The following is a 21,526-nucleotide window of genomic DNA, read 5'->3' as shown; positions in this document are numbered from 1 at the left end:
AATCTATTCTACCAGCCCTTACCAGTTTTAAATGGTTCCACATTTTTTTTTTTTTTTTTTAGGCGAGTTTTCTTCAGATCATCATATTGGCTAATCTCTCTCTCTCTCTCTCTCTCTCTCTCTCTCTCTTTTTTTTTTTTTTTTTTTTTGTTAATATTTAACTTAACTGAATTCTGCATTGGACATTATCTTCAATAAAATTAAAGTCTTTCCATTTCAATCCTAATAGCCGGCCTAGTCCTAGTTGCTTGCAGTGGAACAGCTACCTTTCCCGCTGCAAAAAATTAATTCTTTATTTTTTTATAATTGTTCTTACAGTTAAAGTTGCAAGTCCTAAATTATGGCACACATCCGCTTGTCGTTGACCGGAATCGATTCGCTTCAAAACGTATAATTTTCAAATTCAGTCTTTTTCTTACATTTATAGTCTTCGTACTGTGCTCAGACGTTGTTGATTTTTCATTCTTTTTTCATTCTTCGAAAATGTAACTGCGTTGGTTGCATTAATTATGATACAATGTTCAAGTAAACTGTCCGTTTCGCACGTTGTCTAATACGGTACTGAGTGATGACTAGACTTCGAATAAATGCATATAACGCAAATATTACAAGCAATATACTTCCGTCATTTTTTAAAATGTTGATCTAGGAACTACGTAACAAGTCACTGTACTGAAATTAAATTAGCGTGCGAGAAAATTTCACTGAGTGTGGGAAAATTTCTCAAGTCGGCGTGGGAAACATTTTAATGCTGTTTTGCTATTCATTTTCAAGCTATCGACTCCATCAAATGAAACGATTTCGTTAAATATGTCAAAAATGTAATCTGTAAAAGAGCGTTATAGTGATCTGTGACAGCGTTATAGTCAGACATGGGTTATAATATAATAACAGCGTTATAGCGAATCAGCATATAGCGAACCGCGTTATAATGGGGGCCTGCTGTACTTTTTATTTTAGTCTGTATACTCATAAAACATTAAATCAAATATTTATTTACTAAGTAAAATGTATTTATGTTAAAAAAAAAAAAAAAAAACCCCATGAATAAAAAGCAAAATTTTTTTGGCTAGAATGCACTTCGCTTATAACATGGGAATTAAAGTTGTAGCCCAGCACCAACATTATATTGAGGTTTCACCGCATTTCATGGCTAGCAGAATTTCAAGTAAAGTAAAGTGAGATACTCTTTCATAACGTTTGGGAACTTTTCCAGTAGAGACCAAAAAGTGATTCTATTACATAAAGCAGTGGTTAGGTAACATCTTTAATATCATTTGGAGGCCTGTAGATTCCATTTTAGGAAAGATCTTGGAGAAGGTACAGAGAAGAGCAATAGTAAAGACTAGTTTTTGTAAGGTACAGTACCTGGAAACCAGATGTCCGTAGGGTGACTCTGTAATTAATAAATTTAAATTCAGATAGTAAATTTGTATAATTCTGTAGGTAACTAAACATTGAAAACATTAAAAGAATTTTGAAGGATTCATTCAATGGCTAAAGGTTCATATACATGCAATTACTGCATGCAATCAAGGCACACATTCTTAATATGCCCTAGTGGGTCCATTGGTGTATTTTTTGAACAAAAATAATACTAATTAACATATCTAGTAGCATGATGACCACATAATTTTAGCATTCTTTTATAGGTGTTACTTTGAAACTGCACCATTAACTGTGTTAGAATGCTTATGGATTTAAAAAAAAAAAATGAATTATACATGGGTAGGATGCGTGGTATATACAAATACACCATGTACCCCTCATAACACTTTTTATCCAGCATAACAAACCTTATTTAAAAAATTAGAATTAAAATAATGCAAAACTAATGAAGAACAAATAAATTTCCTATTTTTCAAATTGCTTTCATCTTTTTTTTTCCCCTCAAAAATCCATCCCCTCTTGTCATCTGTCTAATTCCTTTGAATTTATTTAAACTATCCATTTTTCCAATACAAGATGGAAGTTTGTTCCAACAATCCATTACTTGCTGGCTAAAGGCAAAATTTCTTACATCTATACTGAACCATCCTTCCTCAATTTGAATTGATACCCTCTCAAAGTATGTAGTCTGAGCAAGAAGAAGTATTCCATCAGCACTGAGCTTACTCAATTCATTCAAAGACTTGAACACCTGAATCAGATCTCCTTGAAGGTGTCTAGTCTCCAGATATTGCAATTTGCAGAGCTGAAACCCTTTTATAACTTCTCACTAATCAATCTCAGTGATCGGAGCACCCAATTCCAACAGATACACATCCTTCCTAAAATGAGGCTTCTAAACCTGCATTCAGTACTCAAAATGTTGCCTGACCACTGCCTTATACAATGGGATAATCACTTCCTTATATCTACTGGCAAAATTCCTGTATATCATTGACAAAATCCCATAAGTAGTCCTTGGCGGCTCATGGGATTTTGTCAATGATATACAGGAATTTTAACAGTTCTCTACACTGCACGGAGAACTTCATATATGATTACACAAGTACCCCAAGGTGTTTTTCATTTTTCAGTACCCTGAGTGTAGTACCACACAGTTGGTACATTAATCTGGAATTACTGCAACCCATATAAAGTACCTTACACATGTCAATATTAAATTTCATTTGCTACTTCTCAGCTCACGTGGAAAATTTTTCCAAATCTTGCTGCAATACATACCCTGATTACTGCAGTTAACTACCCTGCTAACCTTCATATTGAGGGTTTAGTGTCAAACAACGTTAAGAAAAAAATCACTTTGTAGTTGATGTTCTCGTAATTAACCAAAAAAATGTCATTTGGCATTTTCTTGGTTTAACAGAAATGTACTTACAGTCTACGCTACAGTATTGTAAAGTACTAGAGAGATACAGTTCTATGACATGATATGCAATTGTTATTTGTATAAAATAAAACTAAAGTTATTGCAAAAGGAAAATGCAATTTTGTAGTTAATGTTATTTGACACAGAATCCTTGATATAATCTGAAAACTTAGACATTAAGCCTTATATAATTTCATCAACATCAATATCATTAATAAACAGAGAAAACAATAGTGGGGCCAGCACCCTAAAAAACCCTACTAATAACATCAGTTCAGGAAGAGCAGTGCCCATTGATAACTACTCTTGTCTTCTCCTACTCAACTATCCCTTCAGTTATAGCAGTAACTTTCCCTTAATGCCACACTGCCCCAATTTGTAGAGCAGTCTTTTATGTTATCAAAAGCTTTTCTGAAATCTAAGTATATGATGTCAAAATTATTTTTTGAATTCAGTTCTTTTGTTACTGCATCATAGCATTCAATCAAATTGGTCATACAAGACTGTCCCTTAACAAATCTACATTGTGACTGCAATATAACTGCATTCCTTTCTAGATGGTCCTGCATTACTTCTTTAAATATATAACTCTATTAATTTACCTGGAACAGGAGTCAAGCTAACAGGTCTGTAATTATTCATGTCACCCTTTTATCCCCACTCTATGAATTAGGGATACATTCACACATCTCCAGTTCATAGGGGACTTCCCTGAATCCAAGGATGATCTCATAATTATGGCTAAAAGTTTGCTTACCACTTTTGCACCCTCCCTTAAAATACTTAGATAGATCCTATTCACCCTGAGTGGCTTTTTTACATTTCGCTTCAGCAATTCTCTTCCACTTTCAGTTATCACAACATCATTTAGCTCTTTGTAAAAATTTCATAAACTTCTGGCATTCCCATCCCTAAAATTTCCTCATGTGTGAAAAAGAAAAAAAAAGAGTAAACTGCAGCCATTATCAACCCACTGCAGGATGGAAACCTCCTCAACGATTCACATTGATTGAGAGAAATGGACCATAATCTGCCATGCTGGTCCAATGTGGGTTGGCAGATCGACCGTATTTAGCAGTCAGTGTGGTTGAACCCCAGTCTACTCAAAGAGAGTATGCTACTGCACTCCCGCTCCTGGTCAACTCGGCTACAGAGGCCGTTTCACGTGTGAAAGTAGATGCAAATTACCTATTCAGTTTGTCAGCAAATAGAGCAGGATCAACAGTTAAACCATCATATCTAGTGGATCAATGTAATTCATCCTCTTCCTTCTAGCATAACAAAAGTAAAGTCTTTGCTGCTTTTCCATGCATTTTTTACCAGAGAATTCTTGTAATTGCCTTTGTAACTTGATTGGAGACTAGTTTATATCCACTGTAGGCGTCTGTATCCTCTGAGAGTTTATATATATCCCATGCATTTTTCTTCTCTGCCACGGTTTAATCAGTTCGTCTGACATTTATTTGAGTTCAAGCTTTGAACAGTATCTTGCAGGTGGTATAAAAAGCATTGTAGTTCCTACAGTTACTTCCCTGAATATGTCCCATTTAGAATTTGCTGTTGGTAACACCATTAGATGTTATTAACACAAAGTAATCAAACCACTATTGAGTGGCAATGTTTTATATTATATGTAGTTTATTTTTGCTATTATTATGACTACTCTCTATACACACAACCACTATAAAAGTGAAGGGAACTATTTTGTATAAAAATCTGCTTGCATGCTTAAAATAAAGGTAGACTGGAATAAAACCTTTGCTTCTTTACACCAAGTCAAATTAATCTTCAGCAACTTTATTTTATTTTATAAATATGAAAATACTATTTTTTTAATATAAATGGAAGGCAGTAGTATTCTAATTTGCTATCATTTAAAGGTAACTTACATGTATCCACAGATCAAACTATGATAAGCAGTCAAAGGTGGATAGTCTAGTCCCCAGTATAACAGATCATTATTTGTACCATTTCTATACCTGAAAGATTGCAAGGTAAGTTTTTAACAGTTGTGTGAAAGAGCTAAATAAAACAGCATTACTGAAAATTTTCATTAAAAATTCAATAAAATAAAAATGACATATTTACCACTCCTTTACTGGAAGGTTTGTGGTAATTTCCATCCAGTGTCTTTGCGCTTCATAATCTCCATACATGGGAAAACTTTTATGTCCTACAAATAGGAAATTATTTTATTAATACACTGATTTTATTTTATACATAAAACTAGAATCAACATAGGTGTTCCTCTGCAAATATGGCATTCTGTTAAACAGATTCCTCCAAAATAATACGTACAGTGGCAAATTTACAGGATTTGCATTGTTTGTTTCTAATACAATGAAATTTCATTACAAAGTATCAGCACTCCACAGAACAGTTCAATAAGTACAGTTCAAGTTGAACTTGTATTTTATTCTTTTTAAAAGAAACACATTCATAGCACAATGACCATATTATTACTCCTTTTCAAGGTGCACTGACACATTTATTCCATCATAGTAGCAAAATATTTATACTAAAAGCATCAAAGATGTAGGCTCACTCATCACATGGTTATTGTCTACAGTACATCACATAGGTACTGTAGTTACTGTCATCACATAGTTTGGAATTTCTGCTATCCCAGATGTTCTTTTATTGGCCCAAACTATTGATATTGAAAATTGATAACTGAAAAGTTGTGAGTGTATATCTTTATTGTAAATATTGATATATACACTCACAAAATCAGACTTAAATGGTATTTATTACATGCTAACTAAATAATTACCAAGAGTAACTCATAACCAAAACATAAAATCACAGAAGGTTCAGAAGTTCTTTTAAGGATTGTTTTAAAGACATTTCAGTTAAAGGTCTCATTTAACCTTATAGTGGGAAAAAAAAAAAAAAAAAACACTGAAAATTTGTACCATTGATAAGATATTATTTTGATAGGATATGGTCCTGTGCACTGTGAGGCACTTCCTCAGTAATATTTTACCACTAATATTTAACTGCTAGCAATGCAAACAGTTTCACAGATGTAACCTGTGTAATCATATCAGGTTTAAAAAAAAAAAATGTCAAGTACAGTATATTCTAACTGTTCATGCAAATTTGTATTTTTACAAAAAAAAAAAAATAAATAAAATAGATAAAATCTGGATATTTTTTTTAAGAAAAATCAATTCTTTGTTATTATTTTTATTTATTTTTTGTTCCTTATTATTAGTTATGTGGGTAACAGAGATTATTCTTAGAGCTGTGAATATATGAAGTACAAGGGAACACTTGGATATAAGTGGTAAATCAGCAATTACCATGTTTGGTGAGATAAAGTCCTGTTGTGTATCATGCATTTAAGTAGTAAAGATCCTACAACAAATAAAAGGGAGCATTATAAATACTGCAGAGACAAAAAATGAAAATATTTTCAAATACATTTCGTTATGCTAGGAAAAAAAAAATTACTGAGGCATGCTACAATGCACATAAATTTTTTTGCCTATCATCATTTTTGTTTAATTTTATAAGAAACAGATGTTTTCATTTATAGTATGAAGATACATTATTCTTGGCATTAATTCTGAAATAAAGTTAGGTTTAAAAGTATGTAAACATTAATATTATTTTTTATGAAATAAATGTTTCTGATGTTAGTTAGCTAGTAACTTCTACTCTATGTAGAAGACAATATGCAATATTTGCAAGAAATACTAAAAAAATTAATTAAATAAATATGGCAAAAACAAACAAATTATGGGCTTCAGAGGCCCAGCCCATCCATTACTGTGATGCTAAAAAATCTGTGAATTAGAAGGTTTAAGTATTTGTAACTATTTTTTGCAATTATACAAAATATAATTACAAAGAACACTTTGAAGATGTTTCTGCTAAAGTTGTTACAATAAAAGAACATAACACGATTTTGCCTTGTCACTGTTTTAGTGCATCTGTAGAATTTACTTAATGTAAATTTATACTCTGTCAGTTTAAGGTTAGGTCTTTTCACCTAATAAGCTGAAAGAACTTTAACATATCTGTGCCACTATGTAGGCTGTACTACACAGTCTCAAAATACATACTTAGGAGATATGGTCAAGACGTTTTTCACTTGGTCATCAACTTTCTCCTAATGACCAAACATATACAGACATTTCAGACGCATTCATCATTGATATATTTCTCTGTATTCATGTCACAGAATGTAATAAGTTATAATATAATAATTATTGACCAGATGATTTGTTAGGGGAGAATGAAAGCAATTTTTAGATTACTTTGTATTTAAAAATTAATTCGTTAAATGTTATAAATTAGTAAAACAGTTACTGCATGGACTTGTTTTTGATAACTATTAACGTATACAATACAGATTTATAATGTATAAATCTATATTGTACAAGTAAATGCCAGTTTAGAATCTTATTAATATCATAGTGGTTTACACCACTGTAACATACATTTTAAAAACACTCATAATAACATCATGTCTGCCTCAAAATGGAACAGAAACTTTATTTTTATCTCTGCCATTCTATGACACCTATAATAGCAATCTGGAGAAAACAGCTTTTGTTACTATTCGACTTGAAAAACTGCTGTACAGTTTGGAGCAGTATAGTATTAGGAGCAGGTTACTGCTGTGGATAAAGGGATGGTTGAATGGGAGAAGGCAGAGAGTGGTTATCAACGGCCACTGCTCTTCTTGAATTAATGTTATTAGTCGGACTTCCAAGGGTTCTGTACTGGGCCCATTGCTGTTTTCAGTATTTATTAATGATAACGATGAAGGTATTTCAAGCTTAATGCCGAAGTTTGCGGCTGATACAAAGGTTGGAAGGGTGGTTAATGATAGTAATCATGGTATGCTAGTGCAACAAGATCTAGAAAAACTAAGCAGATGGACTGAGAAGTGGCAATTAAAGTTTAACAAATGCAAGATACAGCATACTGATATCAATAACCCCAGAATAACACATAACAATTAAGGAAGTGGCGGACGAAAGACTTGGGGGTAAATGTGCAGTCTGACGTGAAGTCCTCTGAGAAATTGCAGACAGGTTTCTAAGAGAGCTATGGGGTTCTGCTGTCGATAATATATAGGAATTTTTCTAGCAGGCAAAGGAAGTAATCATCCCATTGTATAAGGCAATGGTTAGTACTTGAATATCACATACAAGTCTGGAAGCTTCATTTTAAGAAGGATATGGATCTGTTGGAACAATCTGCTGAAATCTTTCCTCTTAACAGAAAAGATTTCAGTTCTGCAAATTACAGTGTATGGAGACTAGGCACCTGCAAGGAGATCTGATAGAGGTGTTCAAGGCTTTAAATGGATTGAGTAACCTTACTCTTGCTTAGAAAACACACATGATGGGGTGCAAATTCAAATTGAGGAAGGAGGACAACTGCAGGATAGATGTGTAGAAATTTGATTTTAGCCAGAGGGTAGTTGAGCGTTGGAACAAACTTCCATCTAGTGTTGTTGAAGTGGGATATTTGAACAAATTTAAGGAGGTATTAGACATTTAAATAGAGATGGGCAGGTAATAGGGGAATTTTTTTTTTTTGGCTGATGCTGTATAAGCTTGCTTGCTTGAATCATTTGCCATTAATAATAAAAGCAACAAAACCCAGAATCTGAACATAGAATCCTTAAAACCAAAGACCCCTTTACCAAAGGAGTCTTTGGGTTTAAGCATGCCGAACCTGGAGAGGTGGCAACTAGAATGATAATTATAAATAATATTGACAGCAAATTCATAATTACTTCTTCATCTCCATTTCAGCCAAAACAGAGGAACCCGCTTAAGTCTTATACTTGTAAACAGCCTGATAATTGGCTGCCAGAAACTGTAACAAAGTTCTGAAATATGTATGCAGCTACAGTTTGACATAAGTAAATTTATGTATTTTTCATTGAAAATTCATGCTTAATCATACAACTGTTGTATAAGTTAACCCCCTCTTTTTTTTTTTTGCAGTCATCTTTCACATCTTGCATAATGATATACAATAAAATTTGCATTGTGAAAAGTGTCTAATTTTTAATTTAATTATTTCTGCTCTTTTTTTAAAAGGTTTACTTCATACAATTTATTACACTGCACAATAAACTGCAAAGTTGTATATTCACAAAATTCACAAGCAAAGGTGAGATGTAATATCACTCTTATTAATGCTATATGTGTATATTGGAGGCGTTGATTATGTAACCAAGCCATTCCACGTTAACTTGCTTAATATATTGCAAACTAGCTTCTCTATAAACAATGCCTCAGTATGGAAGTGCATTTACTATAAGAAACTGACAATCTCAAAATTAAATTGGAAAGCATAACTCTCACCAATTTATACAAACTGTTTTTGTGTGACGAAGATAAACAAAGACTTGAGTCTTAATTAAAAGATGAGCAACAATATATATTTGTTAAGCCGACCGGGCTAGCCGAGTGGGTAAAATACCTGCCCGGCAACCCAAAGGTCGCGGGTTCGATTCCCGCCTCGGGCTTGGATCAAAGTACTGCAAAAACCCTTGGGAGGTGCAATATGGCCACAGAAGCCGATGCGCCAACAACTACCAAATCAAAAAAAAAAAAAAAAATATATTTGTTAAAAAAATAATATATATATATATATATATACACACACACACAAACACATCATATATATACAGGAAACCCTTGATTAGTGCGGTTAATGAATCCTTGAAATATACCGCACATATTAAAACCGCACTAATCAAACTTAAGAAACAATGGGAATAATTATAATGAATCCTTGAAAATTATGAAATTGTAAAAATATATTTTTTCTTACTCAATACGTACCTATAATGCACTGCATAGTTCTTAAATTATTACGGAATAAATGTAAAAAAAAGATAGTATGATTTAAATTTTATTTTTTGCAAAAAAAACTTATCTAACTTCAATTGAACAGTGGTGGCTTTCTTCCTTTCCTCCATGATTTTGCGATAACAATCAATTTGCTTATCTAACCCTCAACGAACGTTCATGCTTCTCTCTGCATCTGGATCAATCTCTAGTATGAGTTCTTTTGCTTTTTAAAGTGTATTAAATAGTTCAAGTTTTTTTGAATGAAATTTCTTTGGGAGCAAATTGCTTTTCTTCTGCTTCATTTTCGTCTTCTTCCTCGTATGCATGTTGATGCTCAATTTCAAGATCGTCGTTACTTAAGTCTTTTGAATGCGATTCCAATAATTCTCTAACGTTTTCTGAATCTACTTCCTCAAAGCCGAGGTCTTTTCCAATTGTAGTAATTTCATCAATAACTTTGTTGACAGGATTAATGAAACCGCAAAAATCATTTGCGCATTCAGGCAAAAGATTCTGCCAGACAGCTCTCATGCAGCTGTTCGTCATTTCTTCCCACGATTTGTGTATGTTCTCAACTGCTTCTTTAATATCATAATATTAAAGAAGTTTAATATTAATAATAAAAGAATAAAAGAATATGAGTTACCAGAGCAAATTTCAATTTCAGAGTGGTATGGGGTGCTGCTGTCGAGCATTTTGGAGTCGATTCCCATTCATTTAAGTTAGAAGACCCTGGTGAGTGCGTGTCACGTAGGCGCCTCCGTAGCCAGGTGGGAAGGAGCAGCAGTGCGTAGCACACGCTTCTTGATTAGACCGGGGTTCGAGCCCGTCACCACCAAATACGGAGGATGCAGAAAGGTCAGGGAATGACCACCGCATATTCCCGGAGCAATATGGCCTTAGTTGCTAATGCTCCTAAAAACCAAACAACAAACAACAAGCGTGTCACGTATTTGCCGCTTTAGGCGCCGTTGTGAGTTGCCAAGCACCGCAAGAAAAAAACAGCGCACTAATCAAATTTGATAACGCATATATTAAGGGGATAGTATCAAAAAAATTTTTCGCACTAATTAAAACCGCATTGTTCAAAACCGCATTAATCAAGGGTTTCCTGTATATATATATATATATGAAGCTTTGTGATTTCTTTGCTTACAGTCATTCATCTTATTTTTTGATAATTTTGCTCACATTGGCACTTCTGTACATTCAAACTGCAATGAGTTCTTGGTCTGATTTGCAATAGTCTCCTTTTTATGCATAGTATAAAAGTTACTACCATTCAAATAAATTGCAACAGGCATTTAGTCATCGGATATTTGAAATAGTATGTCATCAGAAATTAATCTAGTATCTTTCTGAAGAGAAAACATTAATGGCCAACTCTTTTATTTCTTATCTTTGTGTCACTATGGACTAATGGCATTGTGTGTATCATTGGATTGGTATTAAATAATAGTTCACAGTTTGTCTTATTACTCAGGTTGCCAGGAGCTGGCAAAAACTTTATTTATACAACTGTCTTATTAATCCTTGGCTACATTACAATATTTTTTTTATATTTAAAAGTTAAAAATTTTTAATATCCACAGTTTTGTCATTTCCACTACTATTCCTTCATTTTCTTCCCCCACTATTACTACTGCCTGTTTGTCGCAAGCAAATTCTGTATTCTTTCCGGCACTTGCTTAGTTTACTGCAAAATTTACAGCAGTAAGGTTTTTCAGTGACATTTTGCATATCTAAATATAAATTACCATCTAATTTCATTTTTTTAGCAATATAACTTAAATAATTCTGGTTATATGGCCTTTTCATACAATTTTTATGTAAATTTTTTCTAAATTTTATATATTCCATGATTTAATTATGCTTCAAATACTATTCTTTATCTTTTGCCTCAATTAAAATACCAGTGTTTTGTTTATATTCCAATGATATTTGGTTTTTACTGTTTTACATGGTCCAGTATCTCCTAAATTTTTCTCAACTGGTTTTTTGACTCATGTTTTTCTCTACTATTCCTTAATTCTGTCAGTTACTTATTCCATTATATGTTAGTTGTATATTCAGTATCATTTGATTAAACTACTTTTGCAATTTCTTTGCTTACATCTATTCTTCTTGTTTTATTGATGGAATTATTTTACAAGTCCACTACAGCTCTATGCCAGCTTCATCATTAAATGTTTAAATTTTACATTATTATTAGCCATATGATGCAAGGAAGCCTGAGGCTTATGCTGCACCAGCCAAAAAAGAAAAAATTCCTCGAGTTACCCTGAGAGAGAGAGAGAGAGAGAGAGAAGTAGAAAGGAATCATCAAGAAAGAGAAGAATGATGATATCCAGCTCTCAGGACCCTGGGTTTGCCAAGCTCATACCAACCAGATACATATACATATATAATGTAAGTTAAATTACGAATAGGTTAGCAATATAAGTCCTGCGAGATGTGAATATAATGAAAAACAGTGCTACAATATAAAAAAAAAAAAAAAAGAAGAAATGGTGGGGGAAACAAAAGGCCAAATTTACAAACCAATTATAAATAAATTTAGACCAGTGCCCCCTAGATAACACCAAACCTAATAGCATAATAATGATACTGAAAAACTAACCAAAGCACGACCAATATATGAAACAAAAATAAATTAAAAGGGGGCAATCATTGTCCCATCTCACCGAAAAGCCACAATGGTGTGGAATTACTACATTTCAAACATTAGACAAATCAGTGCTTCACACTGCAACTGATAAATAATTATATATGGATATTTACCAGCATGCCAATGCCATATCATCTGGTTTCAGCATTATTAAGGTGTGATCTAAATTTATTCATATCTAGTAAATTTCTCATTTTGCCTTTTATGCTAAATTATCTGGTACTTATCCTTCTGCAACAACCTTATTTTTAATTCAACTCTGCCATCTCTTCATTGTTTCTTAATATAATTTGCATTTGTAATTTAACTTACATTATTCTGGCCGATGCTTGTCATTCTTTACCTTTATTTCTCTGTAATTTTTTTGTTCTTTGGTATCCCTTAATTTTGTGTTGAATTGTGAGGACGGAGAAATATGAATATTAGGGCAGTTATGGAAATTATATTTTCCGGCGCAAAGCTACAGAAGAATGTAAAGATAAGTATATATCCAGGTTGTATGCAATGTGGCAAATTTAGGTGTAGTGGTCATTGCATAAAGTGCCAGAACTAGCAATTTATGACCACTACACCTTTCTCATATTACATACATCTAAAATACATATATTTGTAAAGCTCTTTGCATTGATTTATGACTGATCCTAAGCATGTGACTTTAATTCAAGTTAATTATACATTTATGATTTATACTTTTTTTTTTTTTGTGTGTGTGTGTGTGTTTTAATGTTAAAACACAATAATCAGCGGTAAGATGTGAGCAATGAACGTTCTCCCTGTGGGGTTTAGTGGGAGGTCTGAAAGCGTGAATTCCTAATCTTCCACAATACTTATTACAGATTAATGAATTTAAATTCCCACCTGAATAAGGAAATAATGAAACACACCACCGAATAAGCAACGAAAGCAAAACACCGAAATATAACACATCATTGAATAGTAAACTGAATTCTAAATTCAAAACCATGATTTTTTTCCCAAAACACCAAACGTAACATCCGATTTGTTATGGGCCACCAGCGACATCTGCAATATCATATCCATCTAGTTTTTGTTATTACAGTTATACAGTAATTATTAGATATAATAATTATATATTCAAACTATTATTTTTTAGGCGATCCGAATAATTAAATTCATCTGTAGTGCTGTGTGTCTTATGTCTGTTAATTGCGTGCGTTCAATGGTCGATTTGTCTGTTTTGCAGGACGAAAAATCCCAGTTTCTGGGGGGAAACCTTGCTATTTATGCCTGAGACCGACTAACTCGGGGGCTCACATCTGGGGAGTATGGGCTTGGCACGCCCAGGGTCCTGAGCTGGATATCATCATTCTTCTCTTTCTTGGTGATTCCCTTCTACTTTTGACTCTCTCTCTCCCTCTCTCAAGGCAACTTGGGAATTTTTTTTTTTTCCTGGTGCAGCATACGCCTCAGGTTTCCTTGCATCCATATGACTATTAATAATAATAATAATAATAATAACTCAGCCACAGAGTGAAAAAAGCCCATTACTTCGTCGACGAGATTCGAACCCGAGTCTTTCCTACCCGGTGTGAGGAGGACGGTGACGATACCACTATGCTACCCGCGAAGACTATAATAATTATATAAAGTGTAAAAAGTGTGTTTAGGGTATAACGACACCAGGGATTTCCCCCATCTCCATGTAGTCTACATTGTCGTGTGTTACAGAACACTGTAAAGGCCATAGATTAACCCCAGGGGCTCACATCGGGTGAGTATGGGCTTGGCACACCCAGGGTCCTGAGCTGGATATCATCATTCTTCTCTTTTGGTGATTCCTCTCTCTCTCTCTCTCTCTCTCTCTCTCTCTCTCTCTCTCTCTCTCTCTCTCTCTCTCTCTCTCTCTCAGGGTAACTCGAGAATTTTTTTTTTTTTTTTTTTTGGCTGGTGCAGCATAAGCCTCAGGCTTCCTTGTACCTTATGGATAATAATAATAATAATAATAATAATAATAATAATAATAATAATAATAATAATAATTATTATTATTATTATTTAAAAGTGTATGGATATTGTTGGGTGTATTCTCGGTTACCGTTGTTCATCTGGCCATTTAGCCACTGGACCCCATACTGAGGCCAAAACACTTAGCCCCGTGGAGGCAGGCAAGGTACGTCAGTATTTTTAAATAAGTACTGTGGCAGGTCCTGTCCCCTAATTTCCTGGGATTTCAGTGTCTAGGACCTAAAAAAAAAAATTTTTTTTAAAGGGGGGGTGCTAGAGGTTGGGTCAGGCCATAGGAGTTTTAAGTTATACCGTGTGGAATTAAGAATTTGGGTGTAGGGCTAGGATAATTTTGACAATGGATGAACGCTAGTTGGAAAGCTAGAGGGGATGGGAGCTGAAGGCTGGGGGTGAGAGACAGAAGTATAGGGTCGATAGAGTAGACGACCCCAAAATCAGTGAGGCAGGTCTGTGCCCCACCAGAAGGAAAGGGGAACAGCGGGGAGGAGGAGACAAGGGGATCGTCACCTTCCCCGCCAGGGGAAAAGGGGAGAAACAGGGCTGTGCAAGGGAGCACGGGTTCAGGATCACCATGTGGCATTGGCAGCAGTGCTGCGTGAAGTCATAGTTGGTAGAGTCCAGTCCGAGAGATCAAATACGAGTAGCGTCAATCCTGGAACAGACAGGTCCCGTCCAGGTGATGAAGTCATTTCATTAGTGAGCAGCATGAAGATATATTTGGTAGAGTCAATCCGAGAGGGTAAAATCTGGGTGGTATCAATCGTGGGAAAGACAAGTCCCGTCCAGGTAGTGGAGTCATTTTAGTGATAAGTCAACTTGGTAGGGGGGGGCGAAGCCTGAGCGGCAGTCATGGTAGGTTATATTGAGGTTGCATTTTAAAGGCACGATTATTGTACATTTTGAAAGTCTTCACGGGGATTGCAGTATGCTGAAGCAAGTAGTGATCTTAACATATGGCTGATTAGGCTGTATCATTTTCTGGTTGAGTTTGATTCTGAGATTGTGGCAGGGTTTTCTGCCTCGTGAAGAGGCCCTGAACAAAGTTAGAAAAGGCTGTATAGGTATCGTGGTCTTCCAGGAGATGTTGCTCCTGGTCTCTCGGAATGAAATGGATTTGTGTGATGGGAGAGATCTAAGGTCATCATATAGTAGGCAGTCACGCATCAAGTGGTCCCAGGTCTCCTGGGCACCACAGGTGCAAAGAGGCTATATTGAGACTGTCGGGAAGTCCAAGAAGGTTCAGTTTGCTGCGAAAGATACCATGCCCTGTTAGGTGGTACGTGGTTACAAGGCCTGGGGGAGAACCAGGATGGTGATTTGGGATATACTTTGCATATGTCCGGTGTAAGTTAGCGGGTGATGACCCCTTTGGTGGATTTAGACCATCTAGCTTGCCAGGTATGTTATAAGTAGGGTTAGGAGTCTGTTTTTTTTCAATTAAATAGGTGTTAGCAGGATCTGTGGTAAAATCAATGAAGGTGGCAGACTTTCCTCTGCTGAACTTATACAGCATCCGCACATGGGCCACTTCAAGGGCAAGGGGCAGTACACTGGCGAGGACCTGTAGAGCGTGCGTGCTGGAGGTGCAGCATGTTCTGGTTATCGTAATGAGAATTGGCCGTTGAATGATGTTCAGCTTTCTTCGTCCTACCACAGTGGAGGCTTTGGTGAACCATATGCCAGAAGCGTAGGTGATGGCCGGTATGAATATGGCTTTATAGAGCAATGCTAGAGTGCGCGTTTTGAGCCCCCAGTCTCGGCGGGTCACACTGGCAACCAGTGCAGTGTAGTTTCTTATTTTCCTCTGTAGATAGTTGAGATGTGGGAGAAATGTTAGTTTGCTGTCGATGATAATGCCAAGGAGTTTCAGCTGGGTAACAAGTTTGATGGTTGTGCCATGTATCTTGATTTCAGACGGCCTCCGCGGATCAAGACTGAGATGTTCAGATGGTTTTTGGACCCACTCTTGCAGGGTAGTAAGAGATCTGTTGGTAGATACTTCAAGTTGAGCCCTGAAGTCCCCTGCCAGGATCAGGGAGAGATCATCAGCGTATACCAAGGTTTGGACATCGCCTAAGTCAGTACTGATAAGCTCGTCGAGTACAGAGTTCCAGAAAAGGGGACTGGGACAGAGCCCTGAGGGCAACCTCGGTGTACACGACTTTCCACACAGGAGAGGGGAGCCTGGACCACAATGTTCCTGTCACTGAGATAGCTGGCAATGCAGTTGTAGAGATTTTCTGGGAGCTCAACGCGGCTCAGCCGTCCGAAGACGCTTGGCCACCATAAGGTGTCGAACGCCCCAGCAAAGTCCATCGAGATGACGAAGAGGTACTTCTCGGTGCAGTTATTATTATTATTATTATTATTATTATTATTATTATTATTATTATTATTATTATTATCTGTTTATTTCCATAAGGAAACCACCCCGGGACGGCAAAGTGCCAGGAGGGTGCTAAGTACATATCAGGGCACGAGATACTACGTGCAGTGGGTTACATATACTGAACACGTAGTCTCGTCCCAAAATATTATATACACATTTTATGTTTAATATATACAGTATTTACACATTAATGATTCTGTACATACATTATACAACTCATATATTTACAATTCACTAATAATTCCATCTATAACTTACATATTAACATACCTGTTACAGAAGGTATATTTTTCCAGTCAACAAATTATTATTGTTCTTAAAGCAGAAAGTTTCACTTTTATTCACAATTCCTTGGTACTTTACAGCCGATTCATATTTCGGTAAGTCTGTACGAATCCTGGAAGATCTCTTTCCGGTATGTTGCATCCTCACACAGATTTTCGGCATCTATGTGTAGTGAGTTAAATATTTTCGCTGCATTTGATGGGAAGAATCTCTGCAGGCTACTAAGATTGTTCAGGACATATATTTACAATTCACTAATAATTCCATCTATAACTTACATATTAACATACCTGTTACAGAAGGTATATTTTTCCAGTCAACAAATTATTATTGTTCTTAAAGCAGAAAGTTTCACTTTTATTCACAATTCTTTGGTACTTTACAGCCGATTCATATTTCGGTAAGTCTGTACGAATCCTGGAAGATCTCTTTCCGGTATGTTGCATCCTCACACAGATTTTCGGCATCTATGTGTAGTGAGTTAAATATTTTAGCTGCATTTGATGGGAAGAATCTCTGCAGGCTACTAAGATTGTTCAGGACTGAACGCAGTGGATTATTTACTTCTCCGCAACGTCTAGCAGTGGCACGCGGTTTAACTAGAATATTATCCAGGACTGGAGCATCTACTCTGCCTGTGAGCATTTGTGCGAGAGTGTGTATGTTCCTGTTAATTGTCCGCTGCATCCAGGGTGTGATGTTAAGGTTTGAGTAGAGAATGGCCCTTGAGATAGTAAAAGGGTGGCCAGCAACTCTGTTAAGCCATCGCAAGAACCAGTACTCGATCCCAAGGACGGACTTATAATGTGAATCTGGAGCTGAAGACCAGATTTGCGAGGCATACATTGCAATTGGCAGGACACACATTAAAATGTACTTGGTCGCTAGCTGAGGATCCCTAATTCCTACCAGTTCCTGTCTAGTAGCCCATAAAGCGGCGAATATTTTTGTCTTCATATGGGCGAAGTGTTGAGCAAAGGTGAGTCTGTCATCCCACTTAAGACCCAGGTCCAGGTGAGAGTGCACTTTTTCCACACTAGGCCCGTTCACAGAGATCGAGATGTCATTTTTATTCTGCTTGTAAGTTATGGTCATTTGGGCAGACTTCTGTGCATTAATACGGAGCCCGATGCAATCCAGGTAGCTCTCAAATTCTCGGATTGTGCTATTTGCCATCTGACAAATACCTTCTGCTGATTCACGGTCTTTGGAAGTGATGAAGAATTTTACATCGTCAGCATATGTTATAAAATTGTAGTACCGTGCAAGAAACGGCTCCAGGGCGGCCGCGAAGAGAGTAGCCGAAAGAACTCCCCCTTGTGGCACTCCTTGCGAGATGGTAAAGCAAGATTGTAGCTTTTGGTGCTTAACAATAAGTTTTCTATGTTCTAGCAGGCTGGTTATTATAGTTAACAAATTTCCTCTTACATTAAAATAATTCTTTAAAATCGCAATGAGCGCTGGAATTGAGACCTTGTCGTAGGCTGCGGAGATATCCAAAAAAATAATATCAATTTGCTTTTTCTCATTTAGTGCTTTCTGCACGCGAAAAAGGGTTTCCAGTAAGTTTGTTATTGTTGATCTACCCGAAATAACTGAGTGCAAATGTGGTGGTCTATGGCTGAAGCAGTGCTGATTGATGGTGGGAAGCAGTGCTTTTTCGAATACCTTCTGTAGGGTGCAACTGACAGAAATTGGTCTGTAATCCTTAGCCAATTTTGGGTGTTTAATCTTTGGTATTCGGGTTACAATGTAATTTTTCCAGGCTTGCGGGAAAGCTCCTGACCTAATGATTTCCTGATAGATGTGCAGTAATATATCTATTATAAATGGGCTACTTATTTTAAGGATGAACATTGGAAATTTGTCTGGTCCAACAGTGGCCTTATTGGGCAGATCGTTGATTGCTTTCATTACGCTCTCTTTGGTGATTTGTATTTCACTCAAAGGAGGTCTTGTTGGTTCCTCTATTGCCGAATAGTTTCGCTTGTTTAAATCTTTCAGGAATTCAAAAAATTTGTTACCATTATCAGTGTTCTCAATTTGATTCAGTCCATGCAGGTTACAAAAAGTGTTATTAGCCCATTCCTTGAAAATGCATTCGGTCATATTCTCTGTGCTATTTCTATTGCTAGTAATTCTTTTTGCTCTTTTTAGTTTATTATGAACAACACTGCAGTGTGCCTGTCGTTTTGCTTTGATGAAATGGGCTCTTTCCTTCTTATAACGAACGTGATCGGCGGGATGACCCGTTCTTTGCCATTTTCTATACAGTTTTTGCTTCCTGAGGAAACTTGCTTTCAGTTGTGGGTTGAACCATTCTTTTGTTCTCTCAGATATTTTGATTTCTTTTGCTGCTCCTTCCAATGCTGTTTGGTATAGCTTTTTAATGATCATTTCTAAAGCTTCGTCTACTGGCTTTTCTTGCAGGTCATTCCAGTTGTAACTAGTCAGGTGACTGAGAATGACCTCTGATTTAATATACTTCACGGAGAAAAGATACTTACTTTGCTTTTCCCAGTTCGTGTGGTTACCCTGCATGTATTTGTGTATCTTCAGTGCTGCTTCTATTTCAATGGGATTGTGGTCCGACTTAAATGTTATGCAGTTTTGCGCTAGCCTTATGTCTAAGGAACTATGATACAACAGGTCAAGTTGCTGCATTCCCCTTGTCACTGGTGTCGGAAGCTGCGTTAAGTGCAATGCACCCAATGTCGCATCCAGCTCTTTCTTGGCCTCTCTGTGTTTCGGAAGAGGCAAATTAAAATCTCCCGCTATTATTGTGTCGACTGATGGCTTTAGATTTGCAGCAAGCCAGGCATAGAGTTCGTTTCTTGTCTCCTTTGTGTGCTCAGGTGGGAGGTATATGATGCATAACTGTATTTTCATGTGCTCTTTTGAAAAGGTAACGCAAATCCCTTCAAAATTATTTGAATTGGTTTTTCGTTCTCTTATAGGCTGGTATTTATTTTGATAGCAAATTATAACTCCTCCTCCTCGCCTATCTGTTCTTCCGGTTCCCACACATTTGCAGTTTGCTGCCGCTGCTAGCCGATCTAACTGTTTTCCATTTCCCAACCAGGTTTCGATTAGGCAAATGAAATCCAGGTCCTCGTGCATCATCATCGTTTGTAGGGTGTGGAGCTTATTTGAGATGCTCCTCACGTTTTGTACAAACAGGTGGATATGATGTTCTGCATCCCCAGCTGGGGGTAGTTTTTTTGATTGCTATTGAGCCCGATTCCTTGCATCATTTTTAACCAGTGATCTGGCCCATCTGTCTCTGTAGGGCTTGACCAAGGTACCTACTGGCCAGGCGCTTACGTCTTGTAGGCGAGTTGCTTTATCTGGTGGACAAGAGATTATAAAGGAGGAGTAAGCTGGGTGTCGTGTTTTCACTTGCTTTACTTCCACAGTTATCCCATGTTCGCCCTCACACATGGCTTTAATGTTTCTGGGCTGTGTTGTGGGTCCCAGCCTTGATACAAAAATTTGCTCTCTGGTTGCAACGGAAGTAATGTTGTACATTTCAGAAAACCGTTTGTTTGTTTCAGGTGTGTTACAAGAAGACAGGTTAATACTTTCTCTGCGAACTGGATTACGTCGTCGGCTGTCCTCGGCGAGAGTAGGCATGAAATTTTGGGATGGGCGAGTTTTTCTACCCTCAAAAGTGTTGTGCTTTTTAGGTAGCATAGTGATGTGCGCATAAGTGAGTGGGTTTGCAGGAACATGATTTGAGGGGGAAGATGTAACTCTGGCGTTCGTACTCTTGGAGTACATGCATGCCCCAATCATTTCAGTTGATTCCTGTTGTCCTAATATTTCTGGGACTTCTTTATTTTGGTTTCGACTTTTCCTAGTGGAATGTGTGGAGCCATTTCCTTGTGCTGCCCCTAAAGTTTCACTGGATTTGGTGCTATTGCTTGCGAGGTCCTGCTGCAAACAGATAGTTCCCGGCTGGGCTTGAAATTCACATATTATTTGGCTGTCTTGTAGTTTTTCAATTCGTTCTGATATGTTTTCCCCCGAATTCAATTCTTTTCTTGTCTTCTGTTTGTGATTTTCAATGCTTTCTGTCCTCCTGTACAATCCATGCATATCACTTCTACTTTTCTTTGGGTAACTCTGCCTCGCATAGCAAGTTTCGTCGGTTACGGGGGCTGCTGAGCCACCTTGTGCAACGAGGACGGATTCAAAGCATCCTAGCTTTTCCTCCAGTCGTTTAAGGGTGTGCAATATTTTACTGTTTTGTTCTTTGAGAAGAAAATTCTCTTCCTGCAGTTCCTGTAGCATTTTATGTACAGGGATGAAATTGCTCGCGAGGTTTTCAGCGTATTCCACAGCCTGCATCGAAAAGGGGCTGATGCAGTCTGCAAGGATATCCTTTAATTCCGTACGCGAGACATATTCTTTACGGTTCTCTTCCTGCCTTTCATTCGGGCTATGATTGTTCCTCTGTCTAGCGAAACCCCCTTTAGAGTGCTCGCAGTCTTCCGGGCAAATATCGCATCCCAAGGTTTCAAAAATTGATCCTTCAGGATGGCCCAAGATGCCAT

General features: G+C 36.8%; 1 protein-coding gene across 1 annotated transcript in view; it reads right to left on the bottom strand.

The window, feature by feature from the left end:
- The window catches only part of gny (ALG6 alpha-1,3-glucosyltransferase garnysstan), a 75,391-nt gene extending 62,117 nt beyond the window's left edge, over nucleotides 1-13,274 (bottom strand). Inside the window, exons 1-3 of the mRNA XM_090369149.1 lie at nucleotides 13,169-13,274; nucleotides 4,904-4,988; nucleotides 4,705-4,794 (exon numbers count right to left, since the gene is read on the bottom strand). Coding sequence (XP_090225275.1) covers nucleotides 4,705-4,794; nucleotides 4,904-4,988; nucleotides 13,169-13,274 — 281 coding nt within the window. The remainder of the gene's footprint in view (nucleotides 1-4,704; nucleotides 4,795-4,903; nucleotides 4,989-13,168) is intronic.
- Nucleotides 13,275-21,526: the final 8,252 nt, after the last annotated feature.

The sequence above is a fragment of the Mastigoproctus giganteus genome, chromosome 1 (genome assembly GCF_048544385.1).
Source record: "Mastigoproctus giganteus isolate SK-2022 chromosome 1, ASM4854438v1, whole genome shotgun sequence".
Lineage (NCBI taxonomy): Eukaryota > Metazoa > Arthropoda > Arachnida > Uropygi > Thelyphonidae > Mastigoproctus > Mastigoproctus giganteus.
The sequence above is the reverse complement of the archived record's forward strand: the minus strand, read 5'-3'. Positions and strand labels throughout refer to the sequence as shown.